This window comes from Dermochelys coriacea, chromosome 1, assembly GCF_009764565.3.
Source record: "Dermochelys coriacea isolate rDerCor1 chromosome 1, rDerCor1.pri.v4, whole genome shotgun sequence".
Lineage (NCBI taxonomy): Eukaryota > Metazoa > Chordata > Testudines > Dermochelyidae > Dermochelys > Dermochelys coriacea.
The window spans coordinates 339,855,873-339,876,655 of record NC_050068.2 but is presented as its reverse complement, the minus strand read 5'-3'; the positions used below and the strand labels follow the sequence as shown (position 1 = coordinate 339,876,655).

Below are 20,783 nucleotides of genomic sequence, written 5' to 3'. Positions count from 1 at the left end.
GGGTAGTTTAGTTACAAGTTCACAATCCCTTTGCCACGAGAGCATAAAATGCAATGAATGTAGCCACAAACACATTTTTCATTCACAGATGTCACCAACTAAGCCATTTGGCTGCCTGCCCCCCGCTGAACTTTTTCAGGGCGGTCGAGGTAGAATACACCTGCCGCATTGCTGAACGTACTAGGTACCCGGTATGTCCTGAGATGTCAATGGAATGTTACTGGAAGTCCAGCAGTAGAGGGCGGGGCGGGGGGCGCGGGGGGATGGGGGTGGGAACCAGCAGTGCTGAATGTCAAACAATGGGAGCTCAGGAATGAAGAGCCCTGCTGGTAGACCAAGCCTGCTGAGTTATTTTCTCCAGGCTTTATTGTTGGGTCATAGTCAGACACTGGTGCAATTATATGATAACTCGCATGGCCACATTTTTGTTGCTCTTTTTTTTTTCTTGGAGATGAAACAAGGCCAACTCACTCTGACAAGAATGAACGCTTTACGTGACTAATCGGTGATTACATAACTCGAAGGGGAGGCCCATGTGAACAGTGCAGAATGCCAGCCCGAAATGTGAGTCTATGGAGAGTGCTGGGTAACCAAAGCTAGTTGTCAATTCATATTGACTTTCCCTTTTGCCTGGTGGAGATTGGGGGGGGGACGGGAAGTCGCTAAGACACTGCAAAATCAGAAGTGATTAGAGTAGATGTTTTGGTTACTTTTTGCCTGTGGTGAAGTGAAATCAAAGGGCGCTGTAGGTGCTTAGCACCTCTGAAAGTTAGGCCGGAGGTGTCCAAAATTGGGCACCTAAAACTGAAGCATCTGCTACTAGGCCAATCTGTAACTTTGGGCTGACTACTCCATCCGCACACAGCCTCACAGATGTCAATGGGACTCTGTGTGGGCGCAACAATCTGCCCACTCTACACATTACAGAATTGAGGCCTGGGTGAACCCTTGAAAATTTTGGTCTCAGGCAGCGGTGAAAGTAAGTCTAGGGACTTACTGGTATGGGGCTGGGTTGGGGCTGGCTCTGGCCCCTGGAAGGGGCGGGACCTCGGGCAGAAGGGGCGGGGCTAGGGGAGGTCAGAGCCAGCCCTGGCCCACCCAGTACCGGCAAGTGCCTCCTTCCTCCTCCCCGGGGTAACAGTGGCAGCTGGGGCCTCTGGTAGCGGTTTAAAGAGCCCTGGGCGGTAGCAGTGGCCAGAGCCCTGGACCCTTTAAATTGTCCCCGGAGCCCCACCGCCGCTACCCCAGGGCTCCAGCAGCAGGGCTCTGGCAGCAATTTAAAGGGCCGGGGGCTCCAGCCGCTGCTGGGAGCCAGAGGCCCTTTAAATTTCACCTGGGGAAGCTGATCCACCCCGGTATGGTGCACCGGCTCTTGCTGGTATACCGCACCAGGGCGTACTGGCTTACTTTCACCTCTGGTCTCAGGACTTCTTTACACAGAAAAATCTACTGGCATAATTATACCGGTGTAATTATACTGGTATAATTATGCCAATAATTTCCCCTGTGTGGATGAGTCCTTAGGCCCTGTCCACATTAGGGAAATCCACTCCAGAGATGTGCAAGCTCCTAATATAGGCTTTGTCCACACGCAGAAGTCGGACCACTTTAACTATTCCAATATAATAAAACAGTACAGCCCCTACCCTGGATGCACTTATATCACTATAAAGATGCAGTTATACCCATATACTGGTAATGCTGTTCCCATAAGGGAAGGGGGAATAAACAATACCAGTATAACTTCATCCACACTAGGGGTTGTACCAGTCTAACTAGTTCCAGCATAATCACACCTCTAACCAAAATAGTTACACCAGAACAAAACCGTGTGTAGATTAGACCTTAGACACGCTATGCTGGTACAAGGTGGGACATACACCAGTGCAGCTTATAAATTTCCTTAACATATATATTACTTAATATTCATAAAGTGCAATAAGGTGGAAGGCTATATAGAAATAGGCCTTCATAATACACTTGGAATGCTGCTTGCCAGATAAGTGACCCAAAGCTGCATTCCAAAGCAATTAGCACATTGGACCCTGATTAGAAAGAATGAAACTTCAAGATAAAGAGGAGTGAAAGTCCTTTAACAAGCTGAAGAAATTCTGGATTGTCACTTGCCTATATACCCAGAGGGATCCAGTGGCAACAGGATTAGAATGTGTAGTATTGTGTGTGTAATGCATAATATGGACAGGAACTGACTGGGTCATGTAAATCTTGGACAAAGTCTACTAAAGCCAAGCGTACATTAGGACCCAGTCTACACTACAAAGCTTTGCCCCAGTATGGCTATGTTGGCTTGGAGTGTGAAAAAAATCAACTCCTCCTCCCCAGCCAGACATGAATCTGTAGTATGGACAAGCTTTTGGGATAAATGGATAAAGCTTTCCCTGACCGAAATGAGCAAAACCAACAAAAGCATTGGGCTTTTGCTGATATAAAAATGTTGCAAAAATGCAATCATATCCCTAAGTACCATTACTAGACCAGCAAACATTTCTCGTATAGAACTGGCCTAAATCTCAAGAAAACTATTTTCAGCATCGTTACACAAAGTTTTCATCCACTATCATCAGAAATCATCAGCAACAGGGCACCTCAGTTTCTCCATGTGTAAAACTGAAAATAACACTCTCCTCACAGGAATGTTGGTAAGGGTCAAATTAATGAATATGTAGAAAGTTCCTCAGATACAAAGTACAAAGCAGTATTTCAAAGAAAAGTTTGTGGTTTTGAGTAAAGATTCCACAAGTAAGTGGAAAAGGAGTACTTGTGGCACCTTAGAGACTAACAAATTTATTAGAGCATAAGCTTTCGTGAGCTACAGCTCACTTCATCGAATGCATCCGATGAAGTGAGCTGTAGCTCACGAAAGCTTATGCTCTAATAAATTTGTTAGTCTCTAAGGTGCCACAAGTACTCCTTTTCTTTTTGCGAATACAGACTAACACGGCTGCTACTCTGAAACAAGTAAGTGGGAAGGCCAGGTTATATTTGACTGCCCCCACCCTTAGGGTATGTCTACACTGCAAAGTAAGCCCATGCTTGAGCACAGGCTCAAGGTTAACCCCCTCTCTTGCATCTACATTGCAGTTGCATTAACCCGGGGTTGCAGGACCCTGCAGGGCTGGAGGTTCCAAGCTCGAGTCAAGCTGGGGTCTGGGACCCAGGGTCTGAGCCCTATTGCTTTGCAGCGTAGCCACAGCCCCGCTTGACTCATGTCCCGGGAGTCATTAGGAAGTATCCCACAATTCCATGGGACAACTTCCTTTGTCCTTTCTATCCCAACAATCTACAATCCACTCTATTGAAAACAGAAGCCCGCCATCCCACCCCAGTAAACAGCAGCAGCTCAGGTCAGCGTTAACCCATTCTTCTCTGATCACCGCTCTGCAAGCACATTATCAGAGAGCCTCCTGGGTTTGCAATGGAGAGCAAACCTGGAATGTACAGGGTAGGCAGTAAATTTTCCCCACATTGCCCTGTGGTCCTAGGGCTAGAGCAACCACATTTCAGTGGTAGTGGTGGTGATGGCGATGCTAGGGACTCTGGGATATGGTTACTTGGACTCAAGTCTGCGCACTGCAGTGTGGATGCCAGAGCCAAGTTCGAGCACAGGTTAGAAAAGTCTTAACGTCATAGGGTTTAAATACAATATAGACACGCAAGTCCTGGGATCCGTAACACAGGACAGCTGTCTGACTTCTGTCCCACTAACCCATGGTTGCAGCACAGTGTAGACATACCTTTAGGAAGGTAACACTGGAACATGTTCTTCCAGCTTGTCACTTGAAAAGGGATCTAAGGGTTAGTCTTCATTAGAAAAGGCTTGCCAGTGTCATGTAGATGCAGCTTCTCCCAGCAAAAATATGCTTTCTTATGTCAGTACCCCAAGCAAAATAAGCTAGCAAAAGCACTTTTGCCTGTATAACTGCATCTACTCTATGACTTTTGCTGGTATAAAAATGTCATAAAAATTCACACCCCTAACCAACATTATTATACTGGCAAAAGTTTATAGTATAGACTTGGCTTACGTTAAACTTAAAAAGCTACTTTTATACCAAAATAAGAGGCACGGGGAGGTAGGAAGGTGTGTCAGTGGTTATACCGGTATAACTAATAAAACTTTCTCCTGTATACAAGCTCTAAATAAATGTTTCTCCTAAAACAATGACAGGTTTCAGAATAGCAGCCGTGTTAGTCTGTATTTGCAAAAAGAAAAAGAGTACTTGTGGCACCTTAGAGACTAACAAATTTATTAGAGCATAAGCTTTCGTGAGCATCCGATGAAGTGAGCTGTAGCTCACGAAAGCTTATGCTCTAATAAATTTGTTAGTCTCTAAGGTGCCACAAGTACTCCTTTTCTTTTTCCTAAAACAATGACAATTAATAAAATTGTATGCAGTGAGTTATAGCCATGTTGGTCCCAGGCTATTAGGCCAGGTCTACACTACAGACCTATATCGCTTTAACTATGATGCTCAGGGGTGTGAAAAATCCACATCCCTGAGTGATGTAGTTACACTGATCTAACCTCTGGTGTAGACAGTGCTTTGTTGACAGGAGAGCTTCTCCTGCCGACATAGCGACTGCCTCTCGGGGAGGTGGATTAACTATACCCAGAGGAGAAGCTGTGCCACTATAGAGCTGTATGTGAAGATAAGCCCTTCGAGAGACAAAGTGGGTGAGGTAAAATAAAAAGCTATTACCTCCCCCACTTTTTCTCTCTAATTAACAGCAACACTTCAATTGTAATTAGACTTTAACAGCCCCAGTGAGATGGATGGAAACAGTTAACCCTTCTAAGGCTATGTCTACACTGGCAATTGAACTACAAAACACTTGTCTTTCAGAGGTGTTAACCCCCGCCGCCCCCGAAAGACAAGTTTTGCCGATAACAAGCGCCAGCATGAATAGCACTTTGTCGGCAGCATGTTGTCTCCCGCTGACAATGCAGACGCTGCTCATTGGGGGTGGAAGTATTTTGTTGGCAGGAGAGCCAACAACCAGCAGCTACACGGTGCGACTTTTAGCGGCAGTGCTGTGGCGACACAGCAAGCTGTGTAGCGTAGACATAGCCTAAAAGATTGTTGAAGGCTGTCATGGAGACAGCACTGCATTCATTCACACTCAAACTATTACCATCACAATTATAAGGGCTAGAAATATAATTGTTGAAAACAACATCTTAAATTCTGCAGCAATTGAGATGGTCATATGAAAAACGCTGTGATTGTTATAACCAGGTCAGTCAGACAGCTGCTTCTGATGGTTGATCACACAATGATAAACAATATCTGAGCCACACTGACTCTACTGCTTCCATTGGTGGTGAATTAGGGCTACAAAATCTGTTAGTGATGTAAATGCAGCATTGATGTGGTCCTATGAGGCTAATGTCGAGACATTAGGAGAAATGATGTGGAAAGACGTATTAAGTTTGCCAAATGTTTTGACCCATTCTGTAGAGGGAAGATTTCAAGCAGAAGGGCAGGCAATCTATTACCTTTCCTACAAGTAATGTAACAGAACAAAGTATTTCATGAACAGTAACACTTTCCATTCTTCTTTGTCGTACAAGATTTTTTTCTCCATTCATTGCTCCTTGACTCACTTAAGGGAGGGAAAGAAGGAAGGTTTTGAATTAAAAAATACTATTCAATCACAGCTGAATAATAAATGTCTTTTTTAAGTCACCACATTTTCTCCTGTAGTATGGGCTTGGTATTTTTAAAGTTCACAATTCAAACAATATGACAATGTTTAGACATGAATGCAGTTGTTTGATATCTTCGCAAATAGCTTCCTATTTATAGGTTCAGAACTACACAAGTCTGGTTAGAAATGTATATTTAGCATCAAGTTCTGGGAGACAACAGTCAAGTGTCATCTCAGATGAGTGTTTCTTGAAGGGTGGAAGAAATATCTGTGAACAATCTAAGGATGCCAGCTGTTCAAATGAAAATACAAGATATGTAAAGAATATTCCTCATCAAGAAGTTTTGGTTTCACATTGTTTTCATTATTCATTCACTTACTCAGTGTACACTTTTAGTGTTTCAAAGGGTGTGGTGGGGAATCTTAAGAAAGTGATGTCACTTGCTGTGGACAGTATGTAATAAGTATATCCATCAACCAAGCTTTTTATTTAGCTCTATCTTCAAAACTGATGGAAGTACAGTGACTGTGTAAGCAATTACCAGACATAGGTGATGACTTTTCAGTGACCCATCTATAAGGAATTTTGTGGTCCCAGGGGACGTATGTTCTCATCACTAATACCACTACAGTTACAACTAATGTTCACTCCTTGTTGGCAACTTCAGAGATGCTCCAAATTGAATGGGTGTGGAGTATTAATCACTCACCCTTGGAAATGATGCCTCCCCTCCAGCTCACAGTAGAGGTCCTTGGATGGGGCAGCCTGGGGAAGTTGCATATCACTGCCCCTACAGTAGAAATAAACCAGACTTCATTCCCTAGGGCTGTCAGTTCAGCACCTTTCAGCAGCACTAACTTTACTTATGAAGCCAAGCACGTTCCCATTTTAATTAAACAGAACATTGCAGCAATGAACCAGTGGAGCCTGAAATGGCAACTCCTCACTATCTTCTGACCGTGTTGCTATGAGAGCGAAATTATTACTGTTTTAAAGGGAAATTATATTACAGGTTAAACTGCAAAAAGGAAAGGGGGCTGCACCTTTGTGATGCATTAAAAACATCATTAAAACTTTTTTTCTTTGACTATATTAGAAGTAGCAGATTTGGATTTCTTCCTGCTGAAGGATCAGAGAGCTAATAAAATGATGACATGGTAAAAGACTGAACCTCAGCACCCTAGAGGGATGTGTACTCAAGTGAGAAATGTGACAGAAATAAACTGTTCCAGCCTAAGAGCATTTACCTATCAGTAACTGTAGCTCTAAGTGTTTCCTTGTTTCTGTATAGTCACACTACTGGGTTGAAGCCCCCTGGTACCACCAGCTTCTGGAAAGCCTGACCTATGGGTAATGCACTCCAGCTGCCTCAGCTAAAAGTACTAGATGCTCTGCTTGAAGTTCAAGTACGTTTTGTAGGTGAGCTGTAGTTCACAAGATCATAGAAAGACAGGGCTGGAAGAGACCTTAAGTAGTCAACTAGTCCATCCCCCCATGCTGAGGCAGAACCAAGTAACCCTAGACCATCCCAGGTGTTGCCACATTTCCCTACAGAACCTGGGATTACTCTAGTGTTTACGGACTCTTCTGCCCCTCTTCACCACAGCCTGTCCCTATCTCCTGCTCTCATCCTCCCTCTCCAGCTCTTACCTATATTCATCCCCGCTTGGCCCACTAGCCTGCATGACTTCTGCCCATCCCATCAGCTTTTACCCTTCCTCAGTTCCTGGTTCTGCTTCCACCCCTCCTTTGCCTTTAACAGCCCCCTCCCCCATCTAATTCCTCTCCCAGCCCATCCTTGGCTTCTATCCATATTTCCTCCACTCTGCTTCTATCTGCCTCTCTTCCCTTCTTCCCATGCTGTCTTCTACCCCTGCTCATATCCCCTCCCCACTACTTATAAAAAACCCTTTCCCTCAAGTCCTTTACTTCTCACCGTGAATCTTGCTCTCCCTCCACATTCATTACTGTTCTGGATTTGAATCAGGCTGCCTCATTGTTGCCTGGACACGAATATGGGGAGCACTGAGAGCAAAGAAGAGACAATGCAGCAGTCCCAGACAGCTGGATGGAGCAATCGCATAGAAAGTCCTGCTCCATTACTGCAGTACTGAGATGGAGCATGCTCAGTACACATGCAATTTTAAAAATGTAGCTGCCAAACTCTAACAAGACTCTCCGAACATGTGCAAACTGAGATGTTTCAAAGGTTTATAACCTGGCCAGAGTCAGATTTTTTTTTTTTCAGGGAAATAGCAAAAGGCACATCCCTGATACTTGAGCAACTCCAAATCCATGCCAAATCTAAAATCCTTGTTTCAAAGCTTGAGGGCACTACAACGTCTCCCAGATATTTTGCCCATGTTAAGGAATTTCTTACCAAGAATTTTCCCGAACCTTATTCTCAGAAATGTCTGAACTATTTTTCCTGTAACTTCCCAAAAATATTCAGCCTGAGGCAGATATCTGAAATGGAAAATTCCAGCCTGAATGATGAAAGTTTCACAAAATTATAAGCAACTGAAAACAAGAGTCTCATCATGGGAAGTGACAGGCAAGTTTAGCACCTGCACCACCTGTAATATCTTCATTTTAGCCTTTCTTCATATCTTAACACTATGAAGTCTAACTTCATTGCCCTTCTCCTGACTAATTTTTCCAGTATCTTTTGGAAAGTAAGATGTTGATATTTTACCATCTTGATATATAACGGTAATCAGTACTCTGGGGACAGCATTCAGTCAATATAAGAATCTGAAAAATTATTAATCTGTCCACATAAAGAAACTGAAAAATTTGAAATACATCTACCTCTCTCCAATACAAATAGATCAGGAGTGTGGAGAGAACCTAGACAGCAGCCAGAGGGAACCTGGGCTGTCTCAATGAAGACTGTACAGTTCTATCTGTGTCTGATCTAGTTTGTCAGCTTGTTGGGGCAGGGACCATCTCATGTTTGTACAATGCCATATGCTCCTTATGACACTCAAATAAGTGAAATGCTGGCCAAAAATATCCTTCAGGGCATTTAGTACATAATGTATTAATATTATTTCAGATCATCATTTACTTCAAAATGAATTTAAAGAGAGACAGACACTAATTCTAAATTACAACACTTTATTGCAGCATCGGCAAAGGTCAGATTTCTGAAGCTGGTGAAGATCGGGCGGCATTTCTGTGTGAAATGTTACAACTTTACAAGTCTTTTTATTCTACATGCAAAAACCAAACCAGTGGTAGAAAGAATTTTAAAAGAGCTAGAAAAAAAGATTTAATCAAGTAGTAGCATACAAATGTGCTCTTTAACTGAATGTACTACACCTACCTGAAAGCGAACAAAAAAAACACAACTATACTAATAAATAACAGATTGTCAGAAACGGACCAAGAAACCTCATTTCTACCTAGAAAAAAAAATAAAAATTCTATTTCCAGACTTTTTCCCCCCCCTCTCTTTTTAGACACAAAGGCTTGTCAACCCATGAAGGTCAACGAAACATTTGGATCCGCTCCTTGATGTCCTTCTGTCATGCTGACTGGCACATTTTGGTTTTCAATGATACTTACAATGGGCTCAACTATATCCCTGTTCTTAGGCTGGTGTCAGGCTGTTCTATGCAATTTGGGTAAACACTGTCAATAAACTTCACATTTTGTCTTTAACCTTAACAGACAATTTTATCTCCTTGGCTCTGTTTGATTTTCCCCCTCCCGCCTATTCCTTTTAGAAAAAGGTTATTGTTAAAACAAAAGCCTTCCCTCTGTGGAGTATCTGATGTTTGGTAATTGATCATAATTTTGTCATCCTACATGTCAGGGTTGCGATAAGATTTTACTGCTTGCTCTACACTTTTTACTGTAGACTTGAAGCCCCCAAAAGAATATTCTTCTGCCACAGAATGCTCGATTCAGATATAATGTAACTCCCACTGGGTTTAGAACTTTCTTTGTTTTTCCTCACATCGAGCCATCAAAACCCTTTCCGTTCCAGTGTAATCCATCTTATTTTTAATTGCTCTTTGTTGTAACTGAACTGCTCACTGGTCAAGTTAACCATCTCATTTATTTACTTCCATTCTCATGAGAAGATTAACCCTCACACGGTTCCTGTAACAAAATGCTTTTTTTTGTAGGCCATGACTTGGAAGCTTCCACTTGTTCTGTTTTTAGTGGAGGCTGGTGTTTCTTCCCCACGGCTCCAGCCTGTCCCAGGTTTCGATTCTGAACTCTCTAGACTGACATGCTGAGATGTGTCCACGGCTCTCATTTAATTGCTGGAGGACTCCACTATCCACAACATCAGAGATACAGGACCTAATGAAATGACACTTGCTGCTGGATCAACGTCTCCTAAAAGGGGGGGGGGGGGGAAGAAAGGAAATACATTATCCTTGAAGGACCAAAACCATGCAGCTGTACAGGACCTAAAGTTGGCCGTTGAGTTCGCCATGTCTGGATCTGTTTTATGGCCATTCCTACCCCTTGTAACTTATATATTTTAAATTCCATCTTTTCACTTTATAAATACTTTTACAAAAATTGTATGTACCAAAGGTAGGCAAACAACCCCAGGAGACTGATCAGAGAAATTCTCCTTCCTGACCCATCTCCTCCAAAAATGGGGAAGCTAAGCTTCATTTCAAACACAAAAACTGACTACTGTGAGACAAGGCTACTGAGTAAGCATGCACCATTTGTCGAAATGTAAGTAGATTTTTACTTCACTTAAAATAGACTTTGCTTTCATGCATAATTTATTTCTTGCTGTACAAGATTTAACCGATGTGGGCAAAATTTAAAGAAAATCTAGAGCTGGGCTTTCTAGAGTCAAATACTGAAATGTTCTGAAAAACTTGTAGTGACACATTAAAATCTTAGGTTATATCTAAAATGTGAAGCAATTCTATCTGGGTAAAAGAATGTAAATGAAAGAGATTATACCCATAGGGTTAGATGTGATATAAAGGGACCAAGGTTACATATAGTATGTTTGTATATTTCTGTTTATGCTGTTAAATGTATATAATAAAATATACAGGATATGCAATGGGGCTAAGTTAACACTACCATTGGAATCTTTATTGTTGTATTTCTTACTGTTATTTCAACTGTGTGACTTTAGTGTTATATTAATATAGATTTTTGTGGTGCTTTTTACAAAATAAGTAACAGGCTATATATCTTTGCTAAGGAAGAAGCTTGAATTTTCATATCTTTAATTAAATGGAACTATTATAGAATGCCACAGAATTTTGCAAAGACAGTTCGATCTGCATTTTTTTTTTTAAACACAATTTCTTCCTGTCTACTGTTGATGCAATTTTTGGGGTTGGCTGCATGTGTTCTGAGCTAGTAACAATCTCTGCCATGCAAATTCTCCCACTAACAGCTGCCCCTATATTTGTGATAGAAAAAGTAGAGAATACACGGTTCTCCCTATATTTTGTATGATATGTCACAAAGCAGAGGGGCAAGAGTAGACTGCTAAAAATCTTAGCAGAAGCCCACTGAGCACGTTCAAAAATAATATTTCAGTTACTTATAAAACTTTTCTATTACTCAATTTGTTCCTCCCAAACCTTGTAAAGCTGATAAATTCCCTTTATTAAGAAATATTTTCATGAAAAGTTTCCAATTAGAGCCTTTTGTGTTATAGGCACGACTGAAAAAATTAGAATTCCTTAAAATGGGGAAAGACTATCCATCTATCTTAGCCCTTGGCCAAAACATAAAAAACAGACCAACATTACCTTTTGACGAGATCAAATATGGAAAGGTTTTTAGACAAATTATGAGCTTCTGAAAATAGGATACTAAAATTGAATCCATTCTGTGTTTTTTTTTTTGTTACCTGCAAAACTTACTTTGCATTTCTAAAGCACTTTACAAATATTAATGTTGACTACATCCCACAAGATAGATAAGGAATATACAGAGCTCACTTCACTCACCACTGTAATGTAGCCATGTCTGAAGTAAACATTGCACTATTTAAAAGTGCAAAGTACACTAGAGTTTAGGTTAGGAAGTGAAGAACCCCATACACATTTGAAACAGGGGGATTTAGATAGGTAACACAGAATGTAATGATCCAAATTGGAACATGGGCAGGATTCCCAGGATAATACACCTATTCTCATGAAAAACACAGTCTTGCTGCATAAGTAGTAATCCTTGAGTGTAATTCCATCAAGGGGATCTACTGACATCAAAACATAAGAGCAAAACTCTTATGACTGGTTAATGCACGAGATCCTCAAGTTACAGATTTCCACGCAATCCCTTTGTCTCCTCCACCAACCCAAAACTCCATGTCCTTTTCATTCCTGAAGTAAGCTCTTTTTTCCTGCGTGCCAACTGTCCTCTTTCGGCCTCCTCCAAATACCTCCTCTCAAAACTCACTATTCGGTGTGCTTTCCATGACTAATCTCAGCTTTGGCGCTGTCTATTCCCTCTCTCTCGCCTGACCACGTTAAACAAAGAAACAGGAATGACACGAAATAGACACACAATGAGCATCTGATTTCTTTTTAAACATTACTGTTTCATTAGCAGATTTCCTTCTTACATCTTATGTTGCTCATAGTGGTGTTTTCTTGCTTTACCACCACCTCAGTTTGGATTGTATGATCTTCAGGGAAGGGACCTTGACCTTAAAGAACCATGCACACCAATGACAAGTAATATGTATATGCATGTGAACACAAACAGAGGTTGGAGTACTAACTTAGGAATTTCAAGGCCTGGATTCAAGTCCCTGCTTTGCCACAGACTTCCTGTGTGACCTTGGAAAAGTCAATGTCTCTGTGCCTTAGTTCACCATCTGTAAAACGGAAATAATAGCACTTCCTTACCTCACAGGTGTGCTGAAGATAAATACATTAAAGCTTGTGAGGCCTTTGGATATTACAGTAGTGTGTTGACTCAGATAGATTTTTATTCACAGGAATAATAGTTGATTATACATGGGATGGAGGAAATCTCAATGATTAATGCTTGGAGTCAATCTAAACGTATTAACAGGTGTGAAGTTGCTGAAAGGCAATATTTCTCAAACACACCTTTTCTTCATATTACATACTTTGTTTTAGTCTATCCCTTTTGATTCCAGAAAAGGATAACACTAGACAAGAAACAAGAGTTATCAATTTCTATGTACAGTCAGTCTGTTCCTTTAGCAAAGTTTCAGAGTGCACATTATGGTCTATATAGGGTGGAGATTGCTCAGATCAATTTTTGTAGGATGAACAGACTTAGATGAATACATCACGCAAGCTTTATTCATTAAAAAAAGTCTTGTTTTCGCATTCACACAGCCCTAGACTCTCCTGACTTGCAGCATCCCAATATAAATAGCTAAGAGCAAGAGTTGAAGTTATTTTAATAAACTATTTTACATGCTCATGCTTCCAAACAATAAGATACCCTGAAGCCAAACACAAAGCCATCTATTAACCTCTGTATTTAAACTGGTAATATAAGGAAAGTATCCTAAAGTGTAGTATTTTCCAGACTGCCATGAAACTGCAATGCTCTGAGCAGGTTGTTGCAGATCAAAATTTAACATCCTTTATTTAAAAAAACTTCAAAAGACAAACAGGTAAAGCATGTCAATACAATTTTGCTTTTTATTCCCCTTAGCACTAACTGTAACCCTGCCTACCCACCTGCATTATGTGAATGAGAACCACACATCTCGCCAACCTCTGGGAACCCAGTGAGTGCTCACATGCTGGTATGAAGAGGTAGGAGATATATAGGAATGGGCCCTAGAGCTCTACTGCTTCTAACCATCCTGATCTTGCTCAATTCCTGCGCAGCCTGCTGAACACAGAAAAACCTGCAGGATCCCAGAGACTGTTTTTTCTCATCCCTTGAAGGATGCACTTACAGAATATTTACGCAGCAAAGGAAAACCCATGGCTGGTCCATGCCAGCCAACTTGGGCTTGCCAACTTGGGCTGTGGGGCTTTCTCATTACCGTGTAGACTTCTGGGCTCAGGCTGGAGTCCAAGCTCTAGGACACATGTGCACAGATCCACACACATTTCTCTGTGAGTCAGGAGGGTCCCAGAACCTGGAAGTCCACTCAGCAATGAAACAGCCACACACAGCCTGGAGCCCTGCAAGCCTGCGTCGGCTGGCACATGTCAGCCACGGTTGTCTAGTTGCTTTGCACACATACTCTTAGGAACAGGGTGAACAATGCAATGCTCTGCTGGACTTCCCCACTACTGCAGAAATTTGAGAGAGGAAGGGGGAAACATGTATGGGTGTGCATGCAGGCAGATGCATGTTGCACAGCAAGAGGAAAGAATTGAAGAGGGGACTGAGAAGAGGACAAGATTGGAGCGACTGGGTGAAGATGGCTGAGGATTATGGTGGAAAGCAGAGTTATTTCAGAGTTTTGAAAACCAAGACAGCAGTGTTTGAATCTGAAGTGGTTAGGATGCCTAGGAAAACAGAGGATGGGAGCAATAGATCATATTCCTCGAGGCAAGAATGTAATGTTGCTACAGCCTCTCCACTCCCCCTTTTAATAGAGTAGGGACTGAGAAAGCTAATATGGGAGCCAAATAAGGATTTCAGAAGAGGCAGAATCAAAATAAGGATGAAGTCTGGCAAAGATCTGGGAATTGTGACATACCAACATATAGAGCTTGTCTAGTCTTGGAAAATCACTAATCCTAGCACCTAGTGTAGACAAAGAAAGATATGTTAAGCCGAATGTAGTCAACTTTAAAGTAGAGCTGTGAGAAGAGAAGTTGGGATCCAAGATGACCGAGATTTCTGGCCTTCAGAGTAAAGCTGAAAGAAGAGAGAAATGCAAAATGATGGGTCAAAAGGACAGCTGTATGGAGAGTTATACATGTAGTACCCTTGCTCAATAGCGGAAACAGGAAATTATCATGTTAGCAGATCTAAATTTTCCCTTGTTAAGCTTGCCTTTATTTCTCAGCATTAATAAAACAGGCTTTATTATGGGATTTTAATGAATATTCGGGTAATAAAATCCCAACATCCTGTTGTCGTCTTTATGCTTCATTTCTCATTTAAATTGGTTATAGAAAAAATCAGACAGATGTAAAATAAGTGATCCCAAAACTGTCATGACAAATGGTTTCACTTAAATCCAATTTGATTATGTGATTGTCTGCTGGTTGACAAACAAGAAGTGTCTTCTTACAGGGCATTAGGTATACCACCCCACAAGTGAAGGAGTTTATACTACCTGAGACTAATTGGTGAGGTTTACTCTTCTCCCAAACAAACCACCCCTTAGAAGCATGCTCTTTGATGTAGATCAGATAATTAGTTCCTCTTTCCACAATAAACTTCTGAAAAAACAATTAGTCTTTAAGCGACTGCTATTAAAAGAAGAGGTTTCTATAAGCAAACTAGAGGTTAAAAATGGCATGAAAATCACTATTTCTGTGCTCAAATTTCTTCTTTGCAATCTCTGGTGCATTTATTAATAGATAATTTATCTCACCCACTCTGTCTCTCTAATATTCTCGGACCAAAACTGCTACAACAATGCTGCGTAATATATAAACAAATCAGTTAAGCAACCTGCATATAGTTTAAACCATTCTGGCTTTCTGGGCTTCTGAGATATAGTTCCCAAAAGTATTAAACATATTTTTAAAAGGAAGTTATTTGAAACAAGAATCTACACCTGAGATTTATAGTAAAATAGTTTAGTAGTGGGGCTATCCTTCCTGAACAAAGACTAAAAAATTATGTCTTCTGTGAAAGTATCAGATTGACAGTTTTAAGGACTGAAGTCCTAGCATTATGCACAGAACCAGTGCACTGCCACTTCTTGTTCTGCAAACTTTCCCCACTCTAGTCCACCAGTGTACCTCAACCTTGATCTGGAAGGACAATATCCTGAGGGAGCTGATGGTAGATTATCTTGGAATTCTTGTTGAGTCTCAGTAGAAATCCAAAACTTACTGGGCAAAAAAAGAGTAAGACCAACAGGTCCTTAGACCTGACGCTAAGCAAGCAGAAAATCTAACAACAACAACAAAATTCCTTTGGTTTATGGTCCAAGAGCTTGCAAGAATCTAATGACTAGAAGTACGAGGTCAGCAAACTTCTTTGTACTCCTAGTTCACCACACAAACAGGAGACTCGGAGGAGTGGCAAGGAACGTTAAGATCTTTTATTATATTTAATTCTACAATTTATGGTGCCCAGACATCACAGCAATAAGTATAGCATGTGCATCTAGACAAACATACAGCATGGAAATTAACTAGAGACAAGGTAATGATTGCTTGAGATCTCAGACATCATAGTAATATTGCTTAAGAATGACCAAACTACTGACATGACTGACCAGGTCAGGGATGGGCAAACTATGGCCCCCTGAAAAGGAATTTTGTCAAATTTACAAACTAAAATCTTTAAACAAACTGGTTAACCAAAGGGATTAAATCCTGGTTTTAAGGGTCTTAACACAACCAGGCTTTGAACTGGAACAGTGGGTACCTAGGCACCAGCTGCCATCTTTTCCTACATCTCTCCTGACATGGATGCCACTGATCAAACACAGCAAGAAGTGCTAACAATTAAAACTACAGTTTCTGAGTTAGGGCTGTATCAGGTAGCTGAAGTATTTGGCTTGCTAGGAGATTCCGAAATGAAGGAGAATAAAGCCAGCCAGCTCTTGTAGATGCTGCTTCTGCCACAAAGATCTTTGCTTCTGCTCCTCTTGGTCAAGGAGGGGTTCCCCATTCTACTAGCTCTTGCTTCCTTGTGGCCAGTGGAAGTTGTGGGGTTTCTTTCCCCTCCTTTTCCATTTTCATCAAGAAATGATAGAGAGGGCAACAGGATGATGGGATGAATGGCTAGGAAGGAAGACATGCACATATGAGAGGAAGGGTTCACAAGCGGGAGCTGTGGGCAGAGCCTGGGTTAGTACCATGTAGGGTTGACTTTAGCAGGGTTTCATCTACATCCACAGAAATCATGAAACCCAGGATGCAAAAACTCAGAGAGTGTGTGTGTGTGTGTGTGTGTGTGTATGTATTTGGGTTCACTCCTTCACATGAGAAACTGTACGCAGCTACATAGCCTCTGTATGCGTGCGCACGCGCATTCACTCCTTTGCATGAGAAACTGTGAGCGGCTCCATAGTCTGTGCCCTGCATCATCGCAGTGCTGCTCCCGGCCACGTCACTTTGTGATGATGTTAGAGTTGTGTGCTGCTAGGCAGGCCCGAAGGGCAAAATCTACCAGAGGGAACACTGGTGGGTGGCAGGGTGATGCCTCTTTGTGTCCCAATCTCCTGAGTTCATGCTGGGGCCTCAGAACAGCTGGGTCTGGATGCTGAACAGAGCCATCTCCCGCACTGTGTCCAGGGAAGGGTTTCTCTCACCACCACGAGTAACTGGGATTGGCCCCAGGACAGCCACACAGAGAGGAGCAGCCTCACCGGATCATCACTCCTCCTTCCCCCACCTTCGGCCCCCCTCTCATTGTATCATGCTCTCTTTGTATTTATTTTTCATTTTGTTTCATACTGCGATTACACTCGACTTTATTATAGTGCAACCACTGAATTAGGAGGCTATACCTGTCCCTGCTACCAGGCTACATTTCCACTCCAGTTTGACCCTTGAACACAAACTTAAACATAAATGTGCTAGTGGTGCCCGCACAATAGTGATAACCAGCAATTAAGACCATAATAAATGGAAGACTAGTCTGGCATGTGTGGAGGGGCTGTCTAATCTGTGTCTTTAGCCTGATTAACATTTCACATTAACATTCAGTTAGACAAAGGATCCTTGTAGAACCCACCCCTCGAAGTTACAGATGCCACAGTGAACATTTTTAAAATGTTTCAGCAGGATGGCTCGATCTGTCAGTAGCTTTTCAGCACATTACAAATGTTGAGGTTCATGTCATAGCTAATAATACAAAAGTATGGGTGAAACACCTTGCCAATTTCTCCACCACTTGCAGATTGTTTAAAATCCTCAAACAAATATTTATTTAAAAGCAGTCTCTGACTGTGATTCCAACACAACACACCCAGAGCTGTCATGAATCCAACCAGGAAGTTCTAGAACAACAACAAAAACTTGCCTTCCGTAAAGCAAACATGCTGCTATTTTAGTAAATATTACGGTCACTGAGCCCTGACTCATTACTGTGTGAAACGAGCCCCACAGTGTGTCAGTCTGATCAGTAATAGGCACATATGGAAAATGAAGAAGAAAGGAGAGAGCACCCGTCACATAAATGGGAAAACAAATATGCTGCTTTCTTAACTCACTCTCACATTAGAAAAGTCGTGCTTCTTGAAACAGGAAATCCCTAAGCTACAGGCCAGATTGCAATACCCTTGCTCACAATGCATAGTACTTTACACCACAAGTCTCTCTGAAGTCATTGGGAGTAAGGTGTGAGTAAAGGGTATCTCAAAGGGGTGTTAAGCGTTAAGGCATTCTTCAAGATTGTGTTCACAATTCTGTTGCCCCTTATTTACTATGCTTAAAAAGAGAGTGTGTGCGCGCGCGTGTGAGAGAGAGACAGAGACAAAATTAGGTACAAAAAATTTTAAGCTTGAGGGGAGAGTGGCATAAGGGGGTGCAGAACTTCTACCAGACCTGCTGCATAATACAGCACCTGGGAGTCCACTCCACTCCCCCCATGGCAGGCACTGCCCACTTGTCAGTCACACACAAGGGCCTGTGTCCCTTGGGGAGCACAGGGGAGCCAGAGGCTGGGAGCTGCAGAAGCAGCAGCCCCAGAATGGGTTCCCAGGACTCACTCCCATCCCCAGTGACTGTCAGACCACTTTCATCACTGAGACCCTCCAACTTCATTGAATGTCACTTCATTACCAGCCCTGTATCCCTAGAGTCACCCCAACCCACTGAATGTCACTGCACCCCCTCAGCCTGCTATTGCCAGAAATCCCCCAACCTGAATTTCAGTGAAATCCCCAATCCATCCTGCCAAACTTCAGTATGTATTTTGTTTTAATAATTTGTATGAGGCTTGTTGCCTCATAAAAAAAACCTAGCAAGTATAAATAGCTTAATAAGCTAAAAATGGCATGGAATTATGGAATACACAACACACACACACACACTCAGGCTGGGATGCTGGGTCGGGGGCCGGACCATGTGGTTTGGCCCCGCTGCAGCCAGGGCTCTGTGTCGGGGCCACACCTTGCGGCTCAGTCCCGCTCTGGCCAGGGCACAGAGTCGGGGCTGCACCACGTGGCTCGGCCCTGCTCTGGCACTCCAGCAAGGGTGCAGGGTTGGGGGCTGCACCATGCGGCTCCCAGAAGCCGCGGCATGGCCCCGCTCCAGCTCCTACGCGCTCTAATGGGAGCTGCAGGGGCAGACAGGGCAGTGTGCAGAGCGACCTGGCTGCGCCTCCGCATAGGAGCTGCAGAAGGGACATGCCTCTGCTTCCAGGAACCGGTTGAGGTAAGCGCCGCTAGGAGCCTGCACCCTGAGCCTCTCTCCCTTCCCCAGTCCTGAGCCTCCTCCTGCTCTCCAAACCCCTCGATCCCAGCCCAGAGCACCCTCCTGCACCCCAAATGTCTATCCCCAGCCTCAGCCCCACCCCAGAGCCCGCACCCCCTCCCGCATCCCAACCCCAATTTTGTGAGCATTCATGGCCCACCATACAATTTATATTCCCCGATGTGGCCCTCAGGCCAAAAAGTTTGCCCACCCCGTTTTAGATGATTTTAAAATAAAAGTATTTCAAAATGGTATCTAGAAGTAGCTATTAATCTGCAAAAAAACTCAGACTTCTAATAGGCTTAAATTGTGATGTCTGCTGGTCTGGCAGCTGCTTTTAATGGAAAACTGTACTGCTTTTCTAATACATGTTGTTGAGATAGATATTTGTAAGAGATTAATATATAAATACTTATTAAAGAAAGGCTTGCAGAGGTTACAATCATTCAGAGGATGCGAGTGGTTCAGAAGCCTTGTCTACACTCCATAGCCAGTATAGCTATGTTGGCAGAACCCTCTAGTGGAGACGCAATATAAACCAGCAGATGGATTGGTTCTGCCAGCATAGCTACACCGCCTCCCCAGATGACATTACCTATGCCAACAGAAACACCCTATGCAGTTGCATCTACACTGGCGGTTCTGCTAGCACAGCTATGTTGGTTAGGGGGTGTGATTTTTTTCTTCACACTGTCAGCTGACAGAGCTATGCCAGCAAAAATTTGTAATGTAGTACAGGCCTGAGCTTGCATGCACCTCAGGCTCAGCTGAATTCCTGCAGGAAAGCTGAACTGAGAAGGGAAGTTTTTCCCATTGACCACAGGTCCGGTCTACTCTACAAACTTAGGTTGACGGAAGCTGCCTTATGTCAACATAATGTATGCAGCTACATTACTAGGTCCCTTTCGCCGACCTAACTCACCTGCTACATTGACTTAATTACTCCACTTCGGCAAGAGATGTAGCACTTAATTTGATGTTTATGTGTCAGTAGAGAGCAGCATTGATGCAGCATTGTGTAAGTCCACTGAATTGACCTCCAGAAGATGCCCCACAATGCTCTGCTGTCAGGGCCAGATGTAGGGGCAGGAGAGCTGGGTGACTGCCTGGGGTCCTGGGCTTGCGGGGCGCTGGGGTTGGTGTGCTGTTTTTGTTGTTAGCGACAAAAGGGAAAATAGAATAGAAAAACAAATTAATTGACTTTATGGCAAGAAAGGTGCTTGATAGCATTGATGCGGCTCGGTAAAGTGAAGTAATAGTGGACTGCACTCCTGACATTAATCAGTGAAAAGATGTCATTTACAGTAAGATTTGTTGATGACGAGAATGGCTGTATTCAAATAAAAGAACACTTCATCTGTTTGGTCTGAGGATGATTCTACTGGAAAGGCCTAACAGAACTGTTTAAGAACCTTTTGACTGAGAATAAAATAAAGCTTCAGGACTGCAGCGGCCAAGGCTACGACAACAGCATGAACACGAAGGGAAGAAACAGTGCTGTCCAGGCAAGGATCCCTGCACTGAATCCAAGAGCTTTCTTCATGCTCTGTAGCAGCCATTCTTCACCTGGTTATGTCAGATGCAGCCTCATGTTCTTTAGATTCAGTTTCAGA

At 42.7% G+C, this 20,783-nt stretch overlaps 1 protein-coding gene across 14 annotated transcripts in view; it reads right to left on the bottom strand.

Annotated features, from left to right (window-relative positions):
• The window catches only part of UPF2 (UPF2 regulator of nonsense mediated mRNA decay), a 192,021-nt gene that overhangs the window by 55,183 nt on the left and 116,055 nt on the right, over positions 1–20,783 (bottom strand). For 6 of the 14 annotated variants that reach the window (XM_038398473.2, XM_043498532.1, XM_038397684.2 and 3 more), the window contains one exon: positions 9,134–10,024. The exons of 5 other annotated variants lie outside the window; for them this stretch is intronic. In XM_038398473.2, coding sequence (XP_038254401.1) covers positions 10,015–10,024 — 10 coding nt within the window. In that variant the 3' untranslated portion in view covers positions 9,134–10,014. Of the gene's footprint in view, positions 1–9,133; positions 10,025–12,076; positions 12,138–15,185; positions 16,534–20,783 lie in introns of those variants that run through there. 3 more of the 14 variants (XM_043498522.1, XM_043498520.1, XM_043498546.1) reach the window with 3 other exon arrangements.